The sequence below is a fragment of the Anguilla rostrata genome, chromosome 6, assembly GCF_018555375.3.
Source record: "Anguilla rostrata isolate EN2019 chromosome 6, ASM1855537v3, whole genome shotgun sequence".
NCBI lineage: Eukaryota > Metazoa > Chordata > Actinopteri > Anguilliformes > Anguillidae > Anguilla > Anguilla rostrata.
In genome coordinates, this window is record NC_057938.1 from 48,177,787 (window position 1) to 48,201,004 (window position 23,218).

The 23,218-nt window shown below is 46.9% G+C and overlaps 1 protein-coding gene across 2 annotated transcripts; it reads left to right on the forward strand.

Annotated features, from left to right (window-relative positions):
• The first annotated feature begins 574 nt into the window (after nt 1-574).
• vash2 (vasohibin 2) lies at nt 575-22,876 on the forward strand. 2 transcript variants are annotated; one of them, XM_064340187.1, is made up of 8 exons: nt 575-734; nt 1,383-1,715; nt 6,005-6,093; nt 6,580-6,636; nt 7,306-7,380; nt 11,870-12,251; nt 14,221-14,339; nt 19,519-22,876. In XM_064340187.1, the coding sequence occupies exons 2-8, from the start codon at nt 1,404-1,406 to the stop codon at nt 19,586-19,588; spliced, it is 1,104 nt and encodes a 367-aa protein (XP_064196257.1). In that variant the 5' UTR covers nt 575-734; nt 1,383-1,403; the 3' UTR covers nt 19,589-22,876. The 2 variants fall into 2 exon arrangements, with proteins under 2 accessions (XP_064196257.1, XP_064196258.1); XM_064340188.1 differs by having other exon boundaries at nt 1,388-1,715.
• The last annotated feature ends 342 nt before the right edge of the window (nt 22,877-23,218 follow it).

Here is a 23,218-nt window from a genome sequence, read left to right on the forward strand (position 1 = left end):
TTCTAACGGTCTTACGTTTATTGCTTTTTTAAAATTATTATTATTCATAAGAAATATTAACAAAATGTCCCATGGACCACTTGCGCATAAAACTTTTTAGAAAATGCGACTGAAAAAGTGATATCTTGCTTTGGGGGAATTATTTCTTGTTTTCACAAAATGAAATTGCTTTTCCATTTCCCTTTAAATTAATGCTGTATTAATAAAAGTAATTACCTGTGGGAGGTTGAACGGTATATCAACAGATTAACATATTTCACGACCTAAAAATAAAGCTATCTTAGCTCGCTATATGTACTGTATAGACTACTCTATGTTTCTGTCTAGGAAAAAAATAATTAATTTTCGTTTTGAGCATATGCGCGCTGTCCACAGCATATCGCCATCTACGCTCGCTAATAAGTGATTTCGCTTCCAAAGCGTTCTATTTACTAAATTCACGCCTTTTTCCGGAATTACAGCCAATGACAATAAGAAGCGTTCTCCGCATAATGGATGAGCACAAGAAGACCCGCCTCTCTTTGTTGTGTAGCCAATGAAATTGACCAGAATCTGGTTGGCTGCCGGGTTACGGTAGAGAGAATAACATTATGAATACATTTAAAATTAACCATCTGATGAATTGTACCATACACTAAGAGCGGTATGTAATCATTGCAAGGAAACTGCCACATCAAGAAGAAATCCTCGATTTAAAAAATATGGCAAGCCAAAGGACAGTAATAGCAAGCTAGGTAATTATCCAGCATTATTCCTGTTACAAGCTCCAGGAGGCTGTCGCCCCCGCAGCGTTTTGGGAAAGGCTGTTGGAAGTTAGCTAGCAACAGAGTGTATTCGCTAGCTGAAACATAGGTTAGCTGGTACTGTGCTATACCTAGCCAGCCAGGCAGCACATTATTGAGTGTGTGAAGGTCCTCTGAGAAAAATGCTTGTGTGTTTGTGCGGTTTTGCAGCTTCTGGGTCGGTGTTCTCTGGTAGATTAGTTACGCAATTGTATTAACAATTCAGTTTACGCTATTGCAGGATTTTAAAATTGCAATGTGTAAAATACTCACAATGACAACATTTAGTTAGCCAACACAAACAGGTTAGCTAGCTATAGCATACCATAACAGTTTTGTTGTATTTAGTACGTTTGCCACCTACCTAGAGCTTTGCAAGTGATGCATGGTACTTTTAGATAGCTAGATATTGTTGTTTATCTAGCCCGCTCGCTATTTTCGAGGGCTAACTTGGTGCTTAGTTACCTAGATATATTTTTATTAGTTTTACCTGTTGTGAAGGCGGAGATTATAACGTTAATTGATTGCAAAACAACATGGTTATAGTTAACTGTCTAACTAAAAACTGAGGAAACGCCACTGGTTGTCTGTCTGGACAAGAACAGTCTTCCAGGGTGAACAATGACTGGACCAAGCTCTGCTGGCACCAGCTCAACAGCATCTAAAATCGGTAGACACGGCCGCTCAAAAAGCACCAACAACTGCAAGTCCACTTCGGGTGCCGAATCAGCCTCTTCCAGCTCCACAGCCAACACTGGTCGGTCATCGGGAGAGGAAGAGGAGAAAGATGGAGGTGCGCTGTTTTATGTGAACAGAACTGGTTTTCCCATTGAAAGTGTCACTTGGGAAAGAATGTGGACTCATGTTGCCAAAGTGCATCCCGATGGTCAAGAGACGGTGGACAAAATAAGGAACGCCGCATACCTCCCTAAAGTAAGTTGCCATCTTGCTTAACGCCTCTGAAACTGACAACATCATGATTTATGCTAGTGAGCAATATATATGTAACGTTAGTCTTCAGTAACACTAATATCCAGACACAGCCGAGGAGTCGGGCAGTAATAATAGCTACCATTGGCAGCCGCGCGCTACGCGCATTCAGCCGGAAACTGTTAGCTGTTACCGATACATTCTCCAAGCGAACTCCAAGATTAATTATTTATTTTGGGTTAAAGACCGTCTTCATTGTTCATGGCCAGTGCCTAGACCGAAAGAAACAACGTTGTAATTGCATTCCCCCCCTGCTGTGATCAATATTATCTGCAGTGCAACATTGATATTAGGACTTCTTTCCAGTGAGTCAACCGCATGGTAAATTAAAATGGATAGTTGGCTGACTACAAACGGGTATAGTTTCCTAACTGAACTGTCACTTTCTTTCACCCTTTCATCTGTTGTACAATGAAAACAAGCGTGTGCTGTGAACCTGCAATGCCATCTGCAGGAGGCTAGTTGTGCCTCAGGAACTTTAAGTAGCCTAATTCTGTGCATTGTCTCTGTGCTTCAGTGTTTTTACACATAGGCCTACTGAAAGGTCATGCGTGGTAGGATAGTACATTCCGTGATAGTTCCTCAATTAATGTGATGTCCATTTACTGTGTGCGTATTGTTCTTGTTTTGAAGTGTGCAGCCTTTCATCCAGGATGTACCTATTATCCAAGTAATATTAAGCCCCACTGTACTGCTAGGACCTCTGTAAATTTAATACAGTTCAGTACTAAAGAACAGATGCCTCTCTGTGAAATGCACCATTGTTAAAGCACAGCATGTGCTCTCCAACATCTGATATTAAATAGCATCCCACAGCCAATTCTCGGGCTGTATGACACCCATCAGGAAAACGCTTTGAGGAGAAGCATATTCCTGAAAGTCTAGCATCTGACCCAGTTTGCGCGCTGAAATGTAGAATTTCTTGGCTGGCAGACTGACTCAGCCAGCCTCGGGCGTAATTCAGGACGCAACGTTCGTCTCGGTGGGAAATGCTATTCCCGGTCGGGCATAGCCCAGTGCTGCACGCCACCAAGCAGGACGGTCTGCAGATGAAGGGCAGCTCGGTCTGTGGCTCGACTGTAGAGGCATTGCACTCTCAAGACAGAGGTGTTGAAAACAACACGCAACGTGTGCCATTTTTTAACACGACTCCATTACTTGTTAAGGACAACACATTTTGTGTTACTTCAAACACAGTCTGTGTTAAAAAGTCCTCCCTTTGTGACACATAAATGGTATACTTTAAACACAAAAGTAGTAAGTTTGACACAAAAAGAATGGAACAAAAGTAACTAACACATCCTTTTAAAAACTGTGAGTTTCCTGGGGCACCAGAGAGACAGGCTCTAAGATAATAGAGATAGAAATGTGCATTGTTTAAAATGAGCGTACCTCTGATTGTTTGGTGTGCTTCAAGCTGTTTATGTTTCCATTTGTAAAGACACTGATGTGGAGTCACAGGGGCTAAGTTGCATAGTTTATTAGGCCTGCCTGTGTGAGAGTACTGTGTAAACTGACACGGGACCAACAAGAGCTCCACTGAGTAGCAACTCCTCATGACCATTCGGTTTTTTTTCCATCTCGTTTTGTTAGAGATATTTAAATCGGCAGTTCTCAGTATACGTTTGTCTTCTGTCACTGTCCCCCTGATAGTTAATGCTAAATTAAAAGAAAATGGTCTGCACTTAATGATGAAGAGTTATCGTTCTGTGTTTATTTGTAGTTTTACCATGCTTTTTTAGAGACGTTTCGCATACAGGGGAAATGGAGAACAATAGGGAAAAGGGCAAAATGTCTGCGTGGACTGAAGAAAGCCCTCAGAACACACAGTCCTTGTCAGGGCGCTTGATAAATGCTCAGTACAAACTGCACAGCCAAGTAGGCCTATTCCTCTCAGCTTATCAGAGAACGTGTTTACGGTTTGTAGGCTTCCCTCCCAGCCCCTTGAAAATGTAGTTCGTTCCGACAGCTACATCTTTAGACAATGTCCAAATGAAAAATTTTTTTTTTTGCTATATATTCCCTAGTCACAGTGAAACTCTGAGGAAGGTTTTCCGGATCGCAGCTGAAATCAAAGGTTGGAGTTCCTCTGCTGTACGAAGTTCACCTTGATAGGCAGCCTGATCTCCAGGTCCTAGATGGCAGGCTAAGTGAATTCGCTGAGGGGATTTGGAGGGAGTTAAAGAGAGCTCAGGGATGATCTCCAGAGCACGTCTGTGCAGACGTAAGCAGGACCTCGCTATGCAGCCCTGCCAGACTGCTTTAAGCATGCCTTAAAAAAGACCTACCAAAAATAATGGTTACGTCATTATGTGAAGTTAGAGCAGAGTTCTAGAATAGCCACAGCTGTTTACGTAAAAAAAAAACACCTTCGTGAGTTCCAAGGAACAGTAAGGTGAAAAGTGAAAAGAAAGAACGTTTCCCCTTCATTTTGGACATATCTAACTTAATATCGAACTTAACTTACATAAAAAGGCCCATTCAGTAACGCAGCTGTCTCCACATTTTGATTATGAATTCAGTCACTGCATTGGGTTGTGTGAATTAATTTATTTGAGGTATGAGGGTGAGAAACAATCACACTGGAATTGGCTTTAATCCGTCTCATTATAGCTTTGTTTTGAAGGGCTAGTTTTTTTTTGAACAGGCAAGTTTTCCATTAAAAGCAAGCTTTCAATACTCAAACGGCGAACCGTCCCTGCATCTCAATTCAGTGCTATTGGAGGATGAGAATGCACACACTTTTTTGATTACGTTGACCAACAGGAAGTCACAACACATGTAAGTGTGGCTAAAGTTACGCCTCTGCATTCAAGCACCTGTCTGGAGACAGATGTCCGTGGAGCTGTGTCACGTGACCCCCAGGTTTTGTGTCCCCCCCCCCACCCCCCCCGGCTGTGGCTGTGGATCGGATTCAGCCCGATGGACAGTAGTAATGCCTGCCTACTTCCCCTCCCGTGTTCCCCCTTCCAACCCACAAACAAGTGCCTCCACACGGGGAGCAGCTGGGGAGGGAGTCCACCCCCCCCCCCACCCCCTCCATGCAGGTGCCCACCCCCCACTGCCGGGAGACCCCCTCCAGCCACGGCCCATTTGCAGAGCGCTCGGCCCGTAAATCGGTTAATACTGGGCTGGAGCGCTGAGGTCTGCGCTCCCGAAGGTGCCGTTTCCCGCCCGCGTCGGTTGCTAATTAAACGGCCCTTTTAACGAGGAGGCGGCTGCGCGCCGCGCTCGCCGGCATTCCGCAGCGCTCCTCCTCGCTCTATGGGACGTCTCCTCACCGCCTCCATCGGCAGGAACCGCACCGGAGGGGAATGCTGACGTGGGAATGGGGACCGGAAAAAAAAAAATCAGTTCAGATTTGCAGTGTAGATCATATGCATGCGGTGGATACAAAAGCTGGCGTGAATGAGATGAGATTTTAAAAAAAATGTTTTGTAGCCATGTGATTTGTGGTAATATATGATGGCATTATAGCCAAACGGAGGAAAATCCAGCATTGTGCAGGTTCTCCGATCCGTGTCCTCTGTACTGCGCGTCTGCAGTCTTAGCGAACCTACAGTAAGAGAGGCTGCATAATCACTCGCGGTTTTCTCTGATGCTGTACGGCTTCTCTCAGGAACGGTGGCGCTTGAAGCGATAGTGTGTGGGATTACTGAAAATGAGACCCAATGCTGAGTTTTCCCCCCGCGTGTAGTCTCGTTCGATGCGCTTTGATGCGGAGCTGCTGAGAGGTGCTTTCTGGGATAGGTGGAGGAGGCGAGCGCGTTCTTTTTCCTCTCCCTTTATTTAGGATTTGCTCTGTATCTGCTCTTGGCCAGAGCTTGCGTTCCTGTGCGGGTCTCTGATCACTGATGTCTGGTCTGTCCCTGCTGGATGGGCAGGGTCTGGGGTGACAGGAAGTCGTCTGAAAGCTTTGTGCGTTTCCTGCCTTTAATACCGCAGCTGATACTGATGCCATGTGTCATAGTGCCCAGTCTGCAGAATGAGAGGTCAGGTGACAGCACACCTGATTCGACTGATCAAGGTCCTTACCAAAGACACTAGTGGTTGATTAGTAGAATCAGGTGTGTAAATACTTGTTTGGAAAGAAAGTCTGCACCCACACTGGCCCTTTCTGGATAAGCTTGAGGACTTCTGTTTTGAAGGAACGGGCTGTTCTTCCTTTAACCAGGCGAGCTGCGTATCCCAGTGTCCCTGTGCTGAATTTAACCGTACCTATTCTCTTTCAGCACCCCGTGCCGTCGTTTCCGAACTTCAAGCCCTCCACGTCCGTCCCAGACTGGCTGCAGGCCGTCCAGAACTACATGAAGATGCTGCAGTATCCTTTTCACAGTAATCCCACAGGCCTGTGCTGTCCCTGTGCTCCTGTAGCAGCTTAGAACGGGGGGCGGGGGCGGTGGGAGGGGGGATGTATGCATAAGAGCTCCTACGCGTCCTGGTTTATTATTTATTGATGTGGCTCAGGGACACACGTCACTCCAGCATTATTCACTTTGGAACTTTGAGTTCTCCAAGCCACTCTGCGGTTGATTTGTGTCGGTGAGCGTCAGTTATTTTAATGGGGGGTCAGAGGTCTTGGGAAGGTGTGTGTGTGTGTGTGTACACGTACCTGTTGCTGCGGCAACCTGGAGTTCCATGGCGATGCACTTTGTCCGCGAGTGGCCCGCTTGTGAAGAATGCGATGCGAGGAGCAGATAGGGTATCAGGCGTGTAATCTGATAGGATCAGCTGGCCCATTGTCCACGTCGCGGTGCCTGCGGAGTGGCCCGCATTCCTCTGAAATGACCTCCTTAACAGCCGATAGATACAATCACACGGGCACTCAGTTCTTTGAAATTAGGAAGACAAGACCTCTCAGTGGGTAAGTGCAGCCATTTCACTGCCATTTTCATCTGTTTGTTTTTTTTCTTTATCTTTTCAGCCACCGTAGACGACAAAAAAAAGAGTTTCCTTTTGAAGGAAGCTGATTGCGAGGTCGAACCAGATGTTCTTTGTCGCATCCTACGCACTGTAATGCCAAGCAGGGCCTTGTGGCTATCAATGTAAACATTTAACAGTTGGGAGTGGTTTACTGGTTGCTGTTTGTTTAATTACAGTTACCGCTGAGGTCAGCTGAACATTCAGATTATATTCAGTATAGCTCCATTGTACTTTTTGCCCCCGAGCTATGCTTCGGATATAAGAAGACTCTTTACATAAGGGTCATGAGTATCTGGAGGACAGCTTCCCCATTCAAGTGAGAGCCTTTTAACTGAGACAGCCCATAATTCACGTCGAGTGTCGTCGGTTACAGTGGCGTCCAGTGACCTGGCACATAATGCCTTCAGAAGCTTTTGAGAGGAAGAGTGATGGATATCCCTTTAATTCCCCCCCCCCCCCCCCTTCACCAGGCCATGTTTAATTATCCTGTTATAATGAGATCGTTCCCTCATGAACCTGATATCTGTAACCCATCCAGCAGGCTTGGCCGTGTTTGCTGTTTTAGGGAGTGGTTTCTGTTCGACTGACTTTCTTCTCCCTTCTCCCTAAGGTTAATGGAGACGGCCAGGGAGATGATCAGGGAATCCCTCCCCATTAAATGCCTGGAGGCGGTCATCCTGGGAATGTATCCTTTTTTACGTTTGGATGCGTTCGTTTGGAGAGCGAGCCGCTCGGCCCTGTCAGGTCCGTGTGAGCTGTGTTTATTTTACAGACCTCCAGATGGGGAAGGACATTAACGCTGAAAAGCCCCCCCCCCCCCACCCGTCCCCCAACTCCCCCTTTTTCTTCCCAAAGGCTGTGAAATACTGTGCGGTTGCTAGGAAACAGAGTCAGAGACTCAGGATCGTTAACCCCCCCCCCCCCCTTCACAACATGTGTGTGTGTGTGAGGAGCAGGGAGCAAACTTTCTGCAGTGCGACGCGCGTGGTCATGTGACGCGGGGCGGGCGGGCGGGCGAGCTTCGGGGGGGTCTTTCGGACGCCGTTACCGTCAAGCGGGAGCTCCGTTTGCACCCGGGGCCGGGAGATCTTCATCGGCCCCGACGGAGAGCCGCGGGGTTGGCGGCGGCGCTGGGCTTAGCTTAGCGGTTTATGTCTAGCGACTGCGCTCGCAGCAAAGCGCAGAACCTGAGAAAAGCCCCTGACGCTTCAAACTGACATTAGCGATCAGATCTATGCTGCCCGTGAAGCCCTTTCCCATCAGGAATCATGTCGATGCACTTTCAGTCCAACCATGGCAGCTTTGAGCGTTACATTTAAGCAGCAGTTGATGCTTGCTTAAATTTGAAAGTCAAGGGTGAGGCCAAAGTGCTTGGCCAAACTGATTGAAAGGAGGAAATGGTTAAAGTTCAGGTTTTATACTTGTTTTGGCTGGTACCTGGATTGCAGTTGACGTTTGAGGCATCCTTGCGTGCTAGTTGTTTATTTCTCTGCGTACACAATGCTCTCTTGTCCCTCATCACAAACGACAGACCTGCCTTGGTGGAGCTGCATACCATCGCAACCACAAAAATGATCCTTTCATTACGTGCCACAAGTGCCATTTGTACTGTTTTTGACATTCCCCTGCATTAGATTCATGCTTCAGATTGTTGTCATAATCTGTTTACCACAGCAGTGAAGCACAAGATGGTGCCAAGGATAAAAACAGTGGGTGACTTGGTTCTTGATTTTTGCAATACTTTGGCTCGTTTTGAGTTTTGAAGATGGGAAATGAGCATAGAAGTTCATCATTATGACTCTTATCATTATCATTATGCAGCGGAAAGCAGAGATCATAGATGCAAGGCCAGTCTCGGCTCGAACTAAAATCCAGCTAACGTCTTTATTATGTCCTGATTCGGAGGTTTAAAACGCTGTGCCAACAGGAGGCGGGTTTATTGCCTGAATTTCCCAGGAAACAAACGGAAATGAGGCGTCCCCAAACGGCACGCGCTAATTACTCCAGCAGGTGTTCTCGAAACGCTCGCCGCTTTATTTAGACGGTGAAAGTTGCCTCTTCTGCGGAATGATTGACAGCTGCTCCTTCTCCGGCGAGAGGGAGCAGATGGTTCTGTCGGTCGTAAAGCGCAAGCCTTCCTCTTCACCCTGAAGAGGAACAAAGTGGGTCTTTTTGGGGTGGGGGGGGGTGCGTGGGTGTGGGTGTTCATTGTAGTGTGTCCTGTACAGAGGACGCGCCTGTGGGTGCCTCAGCTGGCTTCCGTACCGCCCGTCTCTGACCCCCGTCTGATGAAACGCCGAGCCGACCCGAAGCGCTCGCACTGCACAGATGTGACCGGCGCTGTTGGGAGCTGGGGAGGGTAGCCTCCGCTGGCGCTCGACCAAGCCCTCGCTTCCTGCGCCCACCTCCGGTTTAGTGTGGCGGACGGGCGCGGCTCGGGCGTCAAAAGAGCGAGCGAGCGAGGGAGGGCGCAGGCGAGCGAAAACGACGGCGAGGACCGTAGGCCATCTAAGCCGGGCCGTTCCGGGGTCGTTTCCACGGCAACGGTAATCCTGAAGGGTGACGGAAGCGTTCAGGCAGGGGGCAGATCAGAAGATCTTTGACCAGGCCGTCGGTCACATGCCCCCACAGCACCACCACCCCCTCCCCCTCCCCCCTACCCCCCGTACGCGTGCCGTGTGTAACTTGATCCTCCGCAGTGTCTTAATGGACCATCCCAGAGACAGAGAGGGGGTCCAGACCCAGCTGCCGCGAGGCAGGAGCCGGCCTTCCGGATGTTTCCACGTTGCCCTGGAAGGCCGGCTGTGGAAGGGGCAGGCCTGCCTCGCTGTTGCCTGGCGAGAGCCTGACTTTAATAAGCCTGTGGTGGCCCGTGGCAGTGCTCTGAACGATCACTCGCATAAATGGAAAAGGGGAATCAGAAAAAAACGCCGCTTGCTTAAAATTGCTCGCTCGGAATTTAGGAACAGATCCCATTGCCGGAAGGTTCCGCTAATTGGGCCGACGGTGTTGGCGATGAATACAGGAATGCGCTGCTCTGCGTGTGATTATTTAATGAGTGCCACGTGCCGAAGGAGCCGGGCAGGCAAGTTTGTCGAGCTGACAGACAGGCGTCTGTGTTTGGGGGGGGGAGGGGGGGAGGGGGGGCTCTGGTGGAGGAGGGTTCTCGCTGGCTGGCAGATGGCTGTCGGAAAGCGAAACGCCGGGGTGCCAGCTTCACCCGTGCGTCTGTGAGCGCGCTCGCAGATCCTCCGCGTTCAGGCGCCAGACTTCGGGCAGAAGCGCGTCGTTCTCCTGGCGTACGGGTGGCGGCGGTTGCGATGATGACGACTGCGGTTTGGAAGCGCGAAGACCGAGGTCAAACGCTGTGAGCCTGCTTTGACCTGGCGGGAAGGCGTTAGCCGTCCCGTTGGCGGGCGGCCACCCCGTGAACGCTCGCCGACCGTGCTCTCGAGCGCACGGAGACGTGCGCCAAAGCTCGGACTGTCCACGGAGTCGCTCCGTGTGAGCTCTCCTCCAGTGTGAGCCTTGCTCTCCTCCCTACGGCCTCAGTGCTGATTATTCAACATAATGAATGTACTGCATCATGTGCAAAGACGCTGCAGTCGATAACAGCCGAACATATGGCGTGGCACAGCAAGATCTCAGTTTATCAAGTTCATATCTCAGTGCATATGGCCTTGTGCAGTTCTGTTGCAGTTGATCAGATCCCTTTCGTGTAAAGGTTGAGAGGATCACAGACACCGTCTGGGCTCGTAGACGCTGTCTGGGATTGGCGTGAGCGTAGCCCAGCCGGTGCGTCTGTGGGGACTGTGGAATCTCATTCCACGTCCTCTACATTTCAGCGTTTCAAGAACAGAGAGGCGTCTGTCCCTGTTCGGTGGCTTTTAGCTTTTAGCTAATGTGCACAATTGCAGTTTGTCAAAATGACAAATGTCTGTTAATTAATATTGGGAGAGGGATGTTCTGAATGTTGCTCTTTCTTTCTTAAAATTTTGCATGCAGTAGTGCTGTTACACAGTCAGGATTTGATCATCTCTGCGGCACCCTGGAGTAATCTGCAGTGAAGCCACTGATAATTGATTGGTCTGCGATTGGAGAACAGCTTTCCTGTGGTGATTGAGCGTGCTCGGGAGTCTGCTTTTAATCTGCAGTTTTCCCTCTTGAGACCCCCTCTAACTCAGTGATTGATTCAGATATACAAGGACAGAAACTTAGCTGGCTTCAAAGGCTTCAGTGTAGGGAGGGGAGAGGAAGAGCAATAGTTGATTGGTGGGGAAGTTACTTGATGGCAATACTGTTGGTTAATTGGTCCTTACGATGTCTGAAGTGTTTGAATATTTGACCAACAGCTATTCCTTTAATTTGGCACAAACCTTTTTCTGTTCATTTACTGTGCAACATATTCATATATTCAACCAAAAATCTGAAATGTATTGGATATTACAACTGCAGTTGAAGTATTCACAGTGAAATGCTCTTACATCGTTTTAATAACCAATGTGATATAGCCTGCTAAACCCCTACATACAAACCCCCTAAATCCTTAGCTTTACTTTTTTTTGCAGATATATGGGGTTGCTTGGCTTCAAGAATGTTTTTTTTTTTTTTAAGAAAAAGATTAATGTTCAAGCCAAGTATTTCATCAGCGCTCCCAGTCTTAAGTGCATAGGACTGCCACCCGACAGGCTTTGACGGCGCTCTTGTAGAACAGGACGCGGCCGACTCTCGTCCCAGGGGGAGTTATAAATCCGGGGCCCGCTCGTCGGTCGCGCTACAGAGAGGGCGAGCGACGGCGCCGATTTCCAAGCGTGACATCCTCCTGGAAGGAAGCGGACAGCCTGCTTATTTACCCTGACAGCAATTACCTGCTTTTTTAATGTGCGCTGCATACCTATTAATCCGTTCAGGTGAAGGAGTACTTTATGTAAAGGTTTGAATTTTCAGTTGCTACCCCGTAACTGGGTTCCTGAGAAGCATAGAAACCTTGGTATGAAAAGTTCACCTCTTGTTTGAATGTACACATTCAGAATTTGTTTTTTTTTTTAAAGTTTAAAAAAACAGAAACTTCATTAATGAAGTTGAAGGGTATTTTATTCGCGGGTCAGTTTTCAGTGTAGCGCTTGCGAGAGAAACGCCATAGCATGATGCTAACGCCTTAACCTGAGCCCCAGCTACCTGACCAACGGGCTGACCTCGGTGGAGCGCTTCCCCATCAGCTTCAAGACGCAGTTCTCAGGGAACCACTTCCACCACGTGGTGCTGGGGGTCTACTGCAACGGGCGCTACGGCTCGCTGGGCATGAGCCGGCGGGCGGACCTGATGGACAAGGCGCTGACCTTCCGCACGCTCAGCGAGCTGGTCTTCGACTTCGAGGACTCGTACCGCCGCTACCAGCACGCCATCAAGAAGGTGAAGATCGGCCTGTACGTGCCGCACGACCCGCACGTCTTCCAGCCCATCGAGTGGAAGCACCTGGTGCTCAACGCCGGCCGGCTGGGCCGGGAGGACATGCGCAAGGAGCTGGAGAAGCACGCCCGCGACATGCGCATGAAGGTGAGAGGCGGGCCGGGGAGGGGTGGGCTGCCAGTCAGGTAGAGGGGGCGGGGCGCCACCAATCAGGTGCAGGCAGAGGGGGCAGGGCACCAAATGGGGCAGAGGGGCGAGGCATCAAGTCGGGCAGGGGGCGGGGAACCAACCAGGCCGGGGGGCGGATGCCAAGTTAGGCAGGGGGTGGGGTGCCAAGCAGGCAGAGGGGGCGGGGTGCCAAATCTACATGGAAACCCTGCCTATGATTAGCAGAAACCCTGGGGGCGTATAGTCCTTTGGCAGTAAATTAAATGAAATTTTTTTGGCATTAAAACAATGAAAGCAACACTTTGCTGAAAAAGCCCTATCATCTGTGGAAAGTTGCTATACTACATTCCTGAGGTTCAATAGCATTTTGATCCTGTCACAACTTAAACTTAAATATGTACGCGTATGTTACTGCTGTGTCTGTTAATGTTTGTTGTTTTTGCAGACTCGTTGCTTGTGAGTGAGTGATTTTGTATGCTTTTGCCAATGCATCTGTCATCTCAGCATTCCCTAATATCCCGTCTCGAAAGTGAGGATTTGCTTTGGGAAACTGACGCAGCCGGTTGAAATTAGGGTCAGTGCGAATCTGAGTAGGTCGGGGATGGCAGAGAATGTGCTGGGACCGCATCTCCCAGGGTGCTCTAGGGCTGTGGTTATCAGGAAATGTAGGTCATGTCTCCCCAGCTGTTCTTCAGCACAGCGGCTGTCTCGGCCTCTGCTGTTGACCCCAGTCAGCTGTGCATAGTCGGCATTTCCCAAATGATTAAAAAAAGTTAGACCAAGTGCCCGTGCTGTAAATATATCTTACTGCATTATTGGAAGTAACCCTGCACCTCAAAATATTCAAGACCTATTTTAGTATATGGGCACATTCGGCTGTGAGGGTTATTGTTTTTAAGAGTAAATATAGAATCACTAGTTATTGTGAGGGTTGTTGTTTTTTTAGAATACATATACAATCACAAATTACTGTGAGGGTTATTAAGAGTAACTCATTTTAAATCCTACTTAAATGTTAAGTAATCTTAAAATGTTCAATATAATAAGCTACCAGCACGCTGTATTTTAAGTTTGTGTTTTGCCATTATAGACCGTTTGTATGTTGTGTATATTCAAGAAATCGTTTGAGGTCATTTGTATTTACAAAACGAGGTCAGAATCCTGGGAAGCCAAACAAATTTGTTTCTGTAGAAACACTGTCCCCTCCATAAGAAACGAGGTCACATGAAACACACCCGTGACCGACAAGCGGCAAACATCATCGCATTCTCTCGGCTGTGTACTGACCGAGCCTTAGCAATTACTTCCCCGTGCTGTTCAGTTAAGGCATTTAAGTTTCTGCTAGAAGTAACCACGGGGTAATTCAATTGCGTGACATTGAGTCCAAAGTGTCGCAGATGGGAGTCGAGTTTTCAGAATGGGTCCTCTATTGGTTTGATTGACTCCCCGCTCACCACCATAATGAACGCCCTTGTCTGGGGGAGATGGCTTCATTAATGCCCGCTAGCATTCATACTAATTAGCGGGGTGTTCAAAGACCTCTCTGTTCCACCCTCCCTGCTGAGTGCGGTGTGAAACGGACCCGAAGCATTTTTCTGTGGTTTGAATGCAGAAACAGGAAGTTTCATCCTTTACAGCTCGTGGAGAAAATGGGAAGGTTTCCCAATAGCAAAAGCTACGATTTTGCGCTGTTTAAAAATGACCTTTTTGCAGCATTTATAAATATCACCAGGGGCAAAGTCCTGTCGTACCATCACAGGGGCACAGAACTCACACAAACGGCGGTGATATGAATGTTTTCCAAGGGGGAGTAACTGCCACTGTGTTTATAGTGTCTGTGTGAATCCTGCTGAACAGGATTTTTTAATTTTCCAGATCCTTCTTGCCTCGGGGGTTGATTTATTATTTAATTAAACATTTTTTTTTGTTTGTTTGTTTTCCCTCACAGATCCTGAAGTCATCGAGCGCACAGTCTCCCATCAAAGAGCGAACGAGGGGCAAGTCCCTCTCCCCCCGCCGCCGACAGACCAGCCCCCAAAGACGGCACGTCCACAGGAGAGACAAATCGTAAGTCCTGCTCTCGCAGTGGAGCGCGCTCAGTGGGGGATGCACGGGTCATTGACCCGGTAACTGTCAGGTGACTGGCACTTTGTCAAGGGCCAAACCGACATCATTAAACCTGTTTAAGTTTGGTCATTGTCTTAGACAATGGTGTTATCTATCCATCTGTTTCATATTCTTCTCAAGAAGCCAAGTGGAAAAAAGTCCACACTATTTTAAATTCTAGTTTGTATTTAATTTTGCTACATCTTGTGACTTTAATTAAGAATCTTTTCACGGATGTCACTTTGCCTCTTGAGAGTTCAAATCTACATTTCCTGAATCCTTGCCAGTATTCAATTAAAAGTGCAGTTCAGTGCCATTTAAAAATATAAAATAAAACTGCAGATTTTACAAGTTCAGCATTAGTACCAGAAGATCCCAGGAGTATGTAACACACACTGATAAAAATGAAGGAGCTGAGTAGCGGTAATTATGGTGCTTTGATTTAACTCTCAGTGGCAAATGTGTGCTTCTGCACTACATTTTAAACAAGTTCTTTCATAATGTGTTTCATTTAGGATTAATATATATAATCCCTATCACTAAGTAACAAAACCCTGAGCACATTTCATACAAAACCACTCACACAGAGATAAAGAATGCATTTAAGCATTCCCAAAGTAAAGACAACCACACTGCTCTGCGCAAAAAGAATAATGATAATAATATTCATCGTCATCATCATCATCAACAGTTTAAAAGAAAAGCATTTGTCTTATAACCAAAGCACTATACAGAATAAAACGTGTGAATAAAATTGCCCTAAGAATAAATCAGAGATAAGATTATTTCTGTAGTAAAGCTAGGAGCTTTAACTGCTGGTGTTAAAGTCTGCTGCGCCTGAACGATCGATAATGTAAGGATAACCCAGCTGCACGGTGACCAGTTAATATGAATCAGCCGTGGTCTTAGCATGGCTAGCTCTCCCAGTAATGGACCCTTTGTGGCAGTCAACAGTTATAAAAATGATAATGGCTGAAGGTCCTCCAAAATGCTTACACTGTAAAAATGTAAGGATTCGGTAGGTCACGTGAAATGGGACTTGTCAGCAGTATTTTTTTTTTCATGTTAATGAGGTTCGGAGAGCGTAAAACCGCAAAAGCTAATATGCACACAGCCCACATTAAGGCCACCAGACATCCCAGACAGTCTGAATAGACGTCCGAAGCAGCTTCCCCTGACGCCCCATTGATTGGTCAAATCAGCGGTGTTGTAGAAAATGCTTTGTCCAGCTGCAAATGCCCCCCATCCCCGGCCGGCTTATGCCTGGAGTTCATGCAAAGTTCACGGAGCTTTGCATCGCACTTTACTCCACTTTCCGTATAAACGAAGTGTCGGCCTGCGATGTGCTCTGTGGGCGGAGAGTTCGCGTCTCTCGCCCACGAGCTTCCGCGTAGCGGGTCGTGAACCCGGAGCCCCGCTGCCTGTCTCGGCAAAGAGGGTCGATGGCGCGGTTCGATGCCCGCTCTCGGCTACTGGCTGGTGCGCAGAGGTCCAGCCCCTTGCGGCCTGGAGATACTGGGTATTTTTGCTGAGGCGGTTAAACCCCGCCCCCCGTCTGATCCTCTCCAGTCCAGCCCCGATAAATGAGTGTTCAGTCTTCATTTCACCACAGATCAAGCCCTTATAACGTAGCGCAACCTGCTTCTATACAAGCACCTTTACCTGTGTTTAAGGCTGCCTCTGATATTCTGATCTATAGGCTCCTGTCTTTTTGGTGACTGGTGTTTTTGGGTCTGTAATCCAGTCCCAGGTGCCAATACAGATTTATTCTCAAATCACCTGCCAAGCAATCATTAGCAGTCATCATGCCATTCCATTGTTGTTCCCGAATCATCTCAATTAGTGCAGTAATGAGGGCTAATAATTGTAGCTGTAGCATTGTTCATAGCTATTAGCACGCGTCTGCCATATTTATTTGTATTCGCGATGCGTCAACAATACATTGTTTATAGGTAATTTGTCGCCTGCTGACATAGCTCGCTATAATTGCTAGTTGATGAGGCTTATCTGCGTTCTTTAACCAATCATCTGCAAGCGTGGGGCTGCAGGAAAAGGAACCCGACAACACCATTCTACAGCAGTTCATTTAGAGGGAGGCTGGGCCTGGCTTTGCCGCCGTGACATTTAAATACAGGCTAGAGGCTGATAACTGCCCAAAACCGCCCAACTTCCCCGTCGGAATGCAGCTATTCTTGACTTTATTCTTCGACACCCACTGTTCTCCATGTCAGTTCCCCTGAGTTCTTAATTATACTGAGCTGGAAGTGCTCCTGCAGTCTCCTCCGACTCTCTCTCCCCGGGGAAAGGCCTGGGCAGCGTCCACACTTTGTTTATCAGCGGGAGGGAGGCGGTGAATTTGCACTCCGATTGTCAGAGCGGCTCAACTCAACGGAGAGCTCTGAGGTGTGAAGGGCGGAGCTGAAGACCGAGGTTACGTAAGCGGCCCGTCTGCACCCCTTAGGTGACCAAATGCATTTTGGCACATTTCAAAAGCACGTCTATTTTAGTCGGTGGTTTTTAGTTTTTTTTTTTGTTGAGAGTGGAGAGCACTTTTCCCTGTCCGTTTTGGTAAGGGCGTTTTGGGATTGTGTAGCCGACTCGCTTAATTAACGACGCTTGCCGTTTCTCCTTTTGACGGGGGCGAGTTTTTGCGACGCACACACATCCACCTCACGCTCCTGGAGAGGAAACGCAGTGTCGACCGTGGCTGCGGCCTGCGCACGTTCAGGGGTTTAATTATACTCCGTAAATGCTGTGAATGTCTAATAAACGAGTAAGCGCTCTGTAAAAGCCTGGTTCCGCAGATATACTGCTTACCGTACTGAGCGGTGGTGCTCTTGGAGACCCCGTTTAAAAGATGAAAGCAGGCTTAAGCTGGTCTCGTGAAGCTCGGTATGCTGCGGGAGTCGCAGCAGTGAGCGATCAACGCTATTAACGCGTGATTGGATATCAGGACGCTGACAATCGACTCGCATTTTGTGTACTGATAGTAGGAGGTGAATTAATCGTTGAGCTTGTCCCTTGATCGTAAGCAATACAAATATTATTTCTCTCAAGGGTATTTCTGTGAACTAGAAGATGGTGCTCAAGCCTGTTGCCAGAGTCCCTGGATTTTAAGACCAGTGTTACTGATCTGGAGATTGTTTCTGTATGTCAGTATAATCTCCATAATGTGCAGGAATGCAAATGGATGATGGGGATTATTATTACTGTATCCCATTATCAGAATATCTCAGGCATATTACTGGTTCTGTAATTCTGGCATTGTGTAAATACTACCATTGGATAAAAGTCACATGAGTGATCGCCGCTTGGTGATGGATGGGGGCCATAACTCTCGATCTGTGAGAGGGATGCTTTTCGAAAAGGGCAGGTGGGAAAACTACAGGGAGCTGAAGAAGCGCGAATCTAAGCCAAACCCATCATTCCTCCCAGCCCTCCATCTTGGCTCAGAGTCGCCTCTCCGGCCCGCACGCCGCCCCGCAGTCGCGCCTGTCGGTGGGCATTCTCCTCAGAGCCGCGGCTGTCTGGCTCTGCTGCCCTCGGCCTTCGGCTCCAATCAGCCGGCCTGGCCTGAGACGGGAAACGCAGACACGCGGAGAGCGTCCCTCTGTCATTTTACTGAGCTCTGGGGCCACCGCCCTGCGCCACGATGCGCAAGGGCACCGCGACACTGACCGGACGCCATTCCGTTTCAGCCTCAGCGGACAGAGTGTTTTTCCACCGACTGAAGGGGTTGTTTAAGGAGCTTTTTCTTTTTTTGTTTGCTGTTGCATAACCGACTTTAAGCTCTACTGACGTTTTCCCTCTCATCCTTTGAGATTGAGTGACGGTTTCTGAAGGTATTTTGACTGGCTGACTTGATTAAAGATCATCTGACATTTTCTCTACATAGCCGTAAATGTTTCACTGTGCTCAAGTGTTCAGACCACCAAGGTCTAGACAAAAAGGCAAATGATGATGTGCATACTCTTAAATAAACTCTTTTAATTTCCAATTGATAGTCTACATAATGATAAAGGGTTTGCAATGTATTGAGCTTGTTAAAATGAGTTTGTTATAGATTTAATGTCTTATGCATTTAATATGGTTTTTATACCTTTTATATATATATATATATATATATATATATATATATATTTTTTTTTTTTTCCACCAATTGTAAAGGTTTTTTTAACGATTCAGCAAACCAAATTAAAATGTGTGAAAGGCGCCGGTATATAAGAGGAATGAAAGTCTCTTCGGCTCGGAGCGAGGCTTTCTCCCGGACACGCTCGTCAGGGGCGGATTGCCATCGATCCGCTGCAGGCCTGGGAGAACGATGCCGCCCTCGGCCGCGCTGTTCGGCGGCTCTGAAGGCGGGCGGGATGACGAGCGCGCGTTTTGGGCACCGCGCCCCCAGCACCATGCCCTTTCGTTCCGCCCCCCCCCCCGTCACAGAGCGGGAGAGACGGGTATCGATCGAGAGCGAGAGAGAATGCCCAAAACGCGCTTGCCGGACGGAGAGGCGAGGGAGGGCAAGGCCAGGCGGGATGGGGAGAAAGATTCAGGGGCTTGAAATGACATAGAATGCCTCTCAAAAAGCAATTCCCCTCCTGGAATGGAAAACAGATGAGGGATCTCTAGCCAGATGTGAGGAAAATGAGCCCGTGGAGGCTCCATGTGAGAGCTGTTCCACTTCGTTTGGTCTGCTAAAGTCTGCTCTGCAGTAGCTTTTTTAACCTCAGTATTTCTGCGGAATGATCTAGTGAGAATATACTGATGAGGACATTTTTCTTCTGCGGGTAGCTGGCTCTTACTGTGCAGGAGAGAGGCCATTAGCAGGAGTTCCAGCTCTGTGGTATTACTATAATACCGTACATGGTGATGCTTTATCTAAGGATTAAAAATACATGACTCAGTGAATGTGGCGTGTTTAAATTCTCCCAGTAAGAGGAGTCCCTTAAACTGTCACTATGACAAAAAACTTCTGAGTTGAAGCAGATTCCTCTGGCTCCTTGGTTCAAGAATGAAAGAGTCTTCTGGCTCTTTAGTTCCGGAATGAAAGAGTCTTCTGGCTCCTTGGTTCTCCTTTGCACAGATGTTGGCCAAATGGGCCTCGAACCTTCACTCATTGTCCTGCATGTGTGTTTCTCTTCAGGCCTGCCGCTGTGGACCGAAAACCTGCCGAACTCAGTACCCTGAACGACGGCTACCAAATCCGCATCTGAGGTCCTCTTCTCTCCTCTTCTCTCCTCTTCTCCTCCCCTCTCCTCTTCTCTCCTTCCCTCTATCACCTTGCGGTGCTCCCCACCCCATCCCCGGGTCAGCTCCACAAAGCTCTATTTTAAATGTATTTAATGGACATTGTGTGTATTTATGTACATATATTGCTGGGCTCCTTGCTCTCAGCAAGAAGACAATTTGTCCACGATGGAAAAGCATCACTGGAATGTTCTGGACTGTATGTTGGGACAACATATCATGGGACGTTATCCTCCCAATTCTGTTATACCTTTCAAATAGTGTGACCCAGAGTTCATTGGCTTCACTTACAGCAGTCCTTTTTGATGTGTACAAGTCAGGGCTGTGGCCAATCCGGGAGCTTGGAGAATCCCCAAAATATCTTAAGATTGAAGATAAACACATCCGTCCACAACCATCCATCCCTGCCACGGTAGTAAACTTTGGGTACACAGAGATCTATTTTTTAAAGCCCTTGCGCGGTGATTTTTTTACTATGATGTAGCGTAATCTAGGGGCCCGTGTTAAATGTCCTCTTAAACACGGGCATTATTAATATTGTGCCAGCGGGTGTTGCCTGGAGACATGCAGGAAAGTCGAACGTATCGATTTCTCCTCTGACAGACGGAGAGCAGCATCATCTGTGGATTCCGCTGCTGCCGTCTGGAGCTCTGAGAGAATGTGAAGCCGTTTTCTTTTCGCACGTTCGTAGCTTTTAAAAGACATTTTTAAGCGCCCCACACGGTCGGACCCGGTCCAGGACGTCAGTGCGGACGATGGAAGCCAACGTTTTGCTCGAGCGGTAGAGAACGGTTGCGTGAGGAGAGGGGGGGAGATGGACGGAACGACCCGAGGGGCGAGACTGCTCGGCGGACGCGAGAGCTCCGGGGGGGGGGGGGTACTGAAGGGCACCCAAAATCGATTCCCTCCCTGTTTCGGTCCTGATGGGAATTTTAATCTAGCTCGCTGCTAATGTACCTGATTGGATGGGGGGGGGGATTGATGGGCTTTTTTAACAGGTCAAACAAAACATTTAAAAAAAACAAAAGTGGTATTTAGGTGCGTCTCGATGCCTTACAGAGCAGACGAAATGTGTGCATTACTCTCAGCCAGCAGCGTGTCGGCCATTTTGTTTAGGACAAAAACGAGCTGGTGAAAAAGGTGGTGCTAAGTGAAGGAAAACCATTGCTTATCAGAATGTCCGATTACAGTATTTGGGTAGGTCTTAAGATCTCATTTGCCGAATAGCACTCGCAGAAAACACGTCCGTGGATTAATGCCGGAGAACGGCGGAATACGATGAACCCTGAGCTCAGTTTGGAAATGAGATGACCTGCTCCTGAAACAAAGGCACACATCAAATCTGTGTTAACAATTTCATTATCAGCTCTGCACTGTTAAGTGTAGTGAGATTCTTTTTTTTTGTTTGTTTTGTTTTTCGCTCAAATGTGAATAACCCCTGCGGAGTATCTCAGTCGCTGGTTAAACAGTATTAGATCTGTAGCTTGGAGGTGTGGCTGCTAATTAAGCTATGCAAACCAACATGATTTAATCGCGGCCCACAATAAGGACCCTTAAGAAAGTGGCTCTACCTGTCTCTCTCTCTACCTACAATCCTGGTCTTCCTTCATCCAAATCCAGCATCGATAACTTCGCCTGTATAATAAATGTCATTTCAAAAAATCCAGTGAGGAACAATGTAAATGGATTTTATTAACCTTTGTGTTTTGACTTAATTGTACGATACGGACACAGTCACTGCTTTCCCCTGAAGTGACAATGTTCGTGTGAAGAAGTATCACCAAAGTTCACACTCAAGTCAAGCTGCAAATTCCTTAATTGTACCAGCTTTCCAGAAGCTATTTTAAACAGAGAGGTGCCAGCTGTTGAACTTCTCCTTCTTTGTTTCCCTCGATCAGTTGGAAGAAGCACAGAGCTTACTTTACCTTTTGTATTAACATCTATCTGTCTAATAAATTATCACACAATGTATTATGGTGAACTGAAATGGATACACTAAAGAAAGAAGCCATTTTGAACCTCCCATATTATTGGAAAGGCCATATCAAGTGTTAATTTGAAAGTTTTTTTTTTTTTTTTACTGTTAAACTAAAAAAATGAATGAAGGTGGACAGGCTCCCAAGTTTAACCATTGTGTTCTTTACCCCCAAAGTAGACAAACATTACTAAGTACAGCGAGTTTATCATTCCAATTTAAATCAGTCTGCCATATTCATAAAAAAAATGCCTCGTATGACTGTCGAGTGTGGTCAAAAAAAGCACAGACTGCCGTTTGTCATTAGCTCTCAGTGTGGGGATGTTGAGTTAGTGTTGAGTTTTGTGTTGAGCTTGACAGCTCTCATCGATTGTAGGATATCATTTTAATTAACTGCGTATGTGCAAAAATTGTGTGTTCTCCAAGGTGTCGAATGAAATACAAGAAACTACAAAGTTAAAAGAAAATGAAACCACTGTTTACTACACGATATAGCCGATATCTTGCAGCAGCAATGCATAACATTTTTGGGACTGTGCAGTCTGTTGTACCGATGTAGCAGTGTTGTATATTTACCCGTTTTTAAAAGCATGTTGTGAACCTCAACACATAATCTTGCTGTTTTTACAATCCAGTGCAATCTTGTATGAAACCTGTAATACAGTGAATTTCGCTGTTTATCTTGGGAATGTATGCAAGTGGAAATTCCCGTCATTCCCGTTTTGACTAAGAACAAAGGGGTAATTAAGGGTCCTTTTTTTAAAGAATGAAGAGGAATTCTTAAAAAAAAAAAAATTAAAAAAAAGAATTCCTCTCCACTTGTCCCCCCCCCAGCAGAGTGACTGCTCAGCATGTGTGTGTGCAAAGTAGTGAGAACTCTGGTAGCATTTTGGTATTGATGTGGGGGGTGGGAGAAGCAACTATGAGAGTCTGAAATAAGTGTCACTTATTTTAACTCCGTGAAGTCTGCAGTCACCTTTTACCACTAGGGGGCACCAGAGAGCAAAATGTCCAGCTAACTAGTTGGAGCCAATATGAGCAGTGCCTGTTCAGCCAATCCTCACATTTCTCAAAAGTTCAGTCATTTTTTAGCATGACTTGAGCCAGACAAGACTCTTAAAGGACCGTCCATTATTTTCTACATAGTGGAAGATGATTTTGTAATGCGAATGTGGAGAAATGTACCCGAGCTGAAATTACTGCTGTTAAAATGGTCAAGTTGACTTATGTTTGTACCTACTGTAGCATGTGTTTTATTAAAACAAATGAAGGTTTTAAATTTCTTCGTTGCATTGATTTGCGAGTAAAAAGCCAAAGGGGTCTGCTTTCAGAGACATTGTGGTTTTGGATGATTGTAGTAGACCGTATTCGAAATTTGTACTGTGCGTTCTCAATTTTATTATCTTAATGAAATTCTAATTTCATTTTCTGTGATCTCTGTTCCCTAATTGACTTATTTCAAAGCATTCTTGTAATAGGATTTTGGAACTTTATAACTAACTAATAAGCCTACCTACACAGGCAACTGTACCTAAATTAGGAAGACCAAAAAGGGGGTTAACACAGACCAGGCTGATGGCATATGAACAGAAAGCAAAGCATAATGCATAGATTCAGAGCC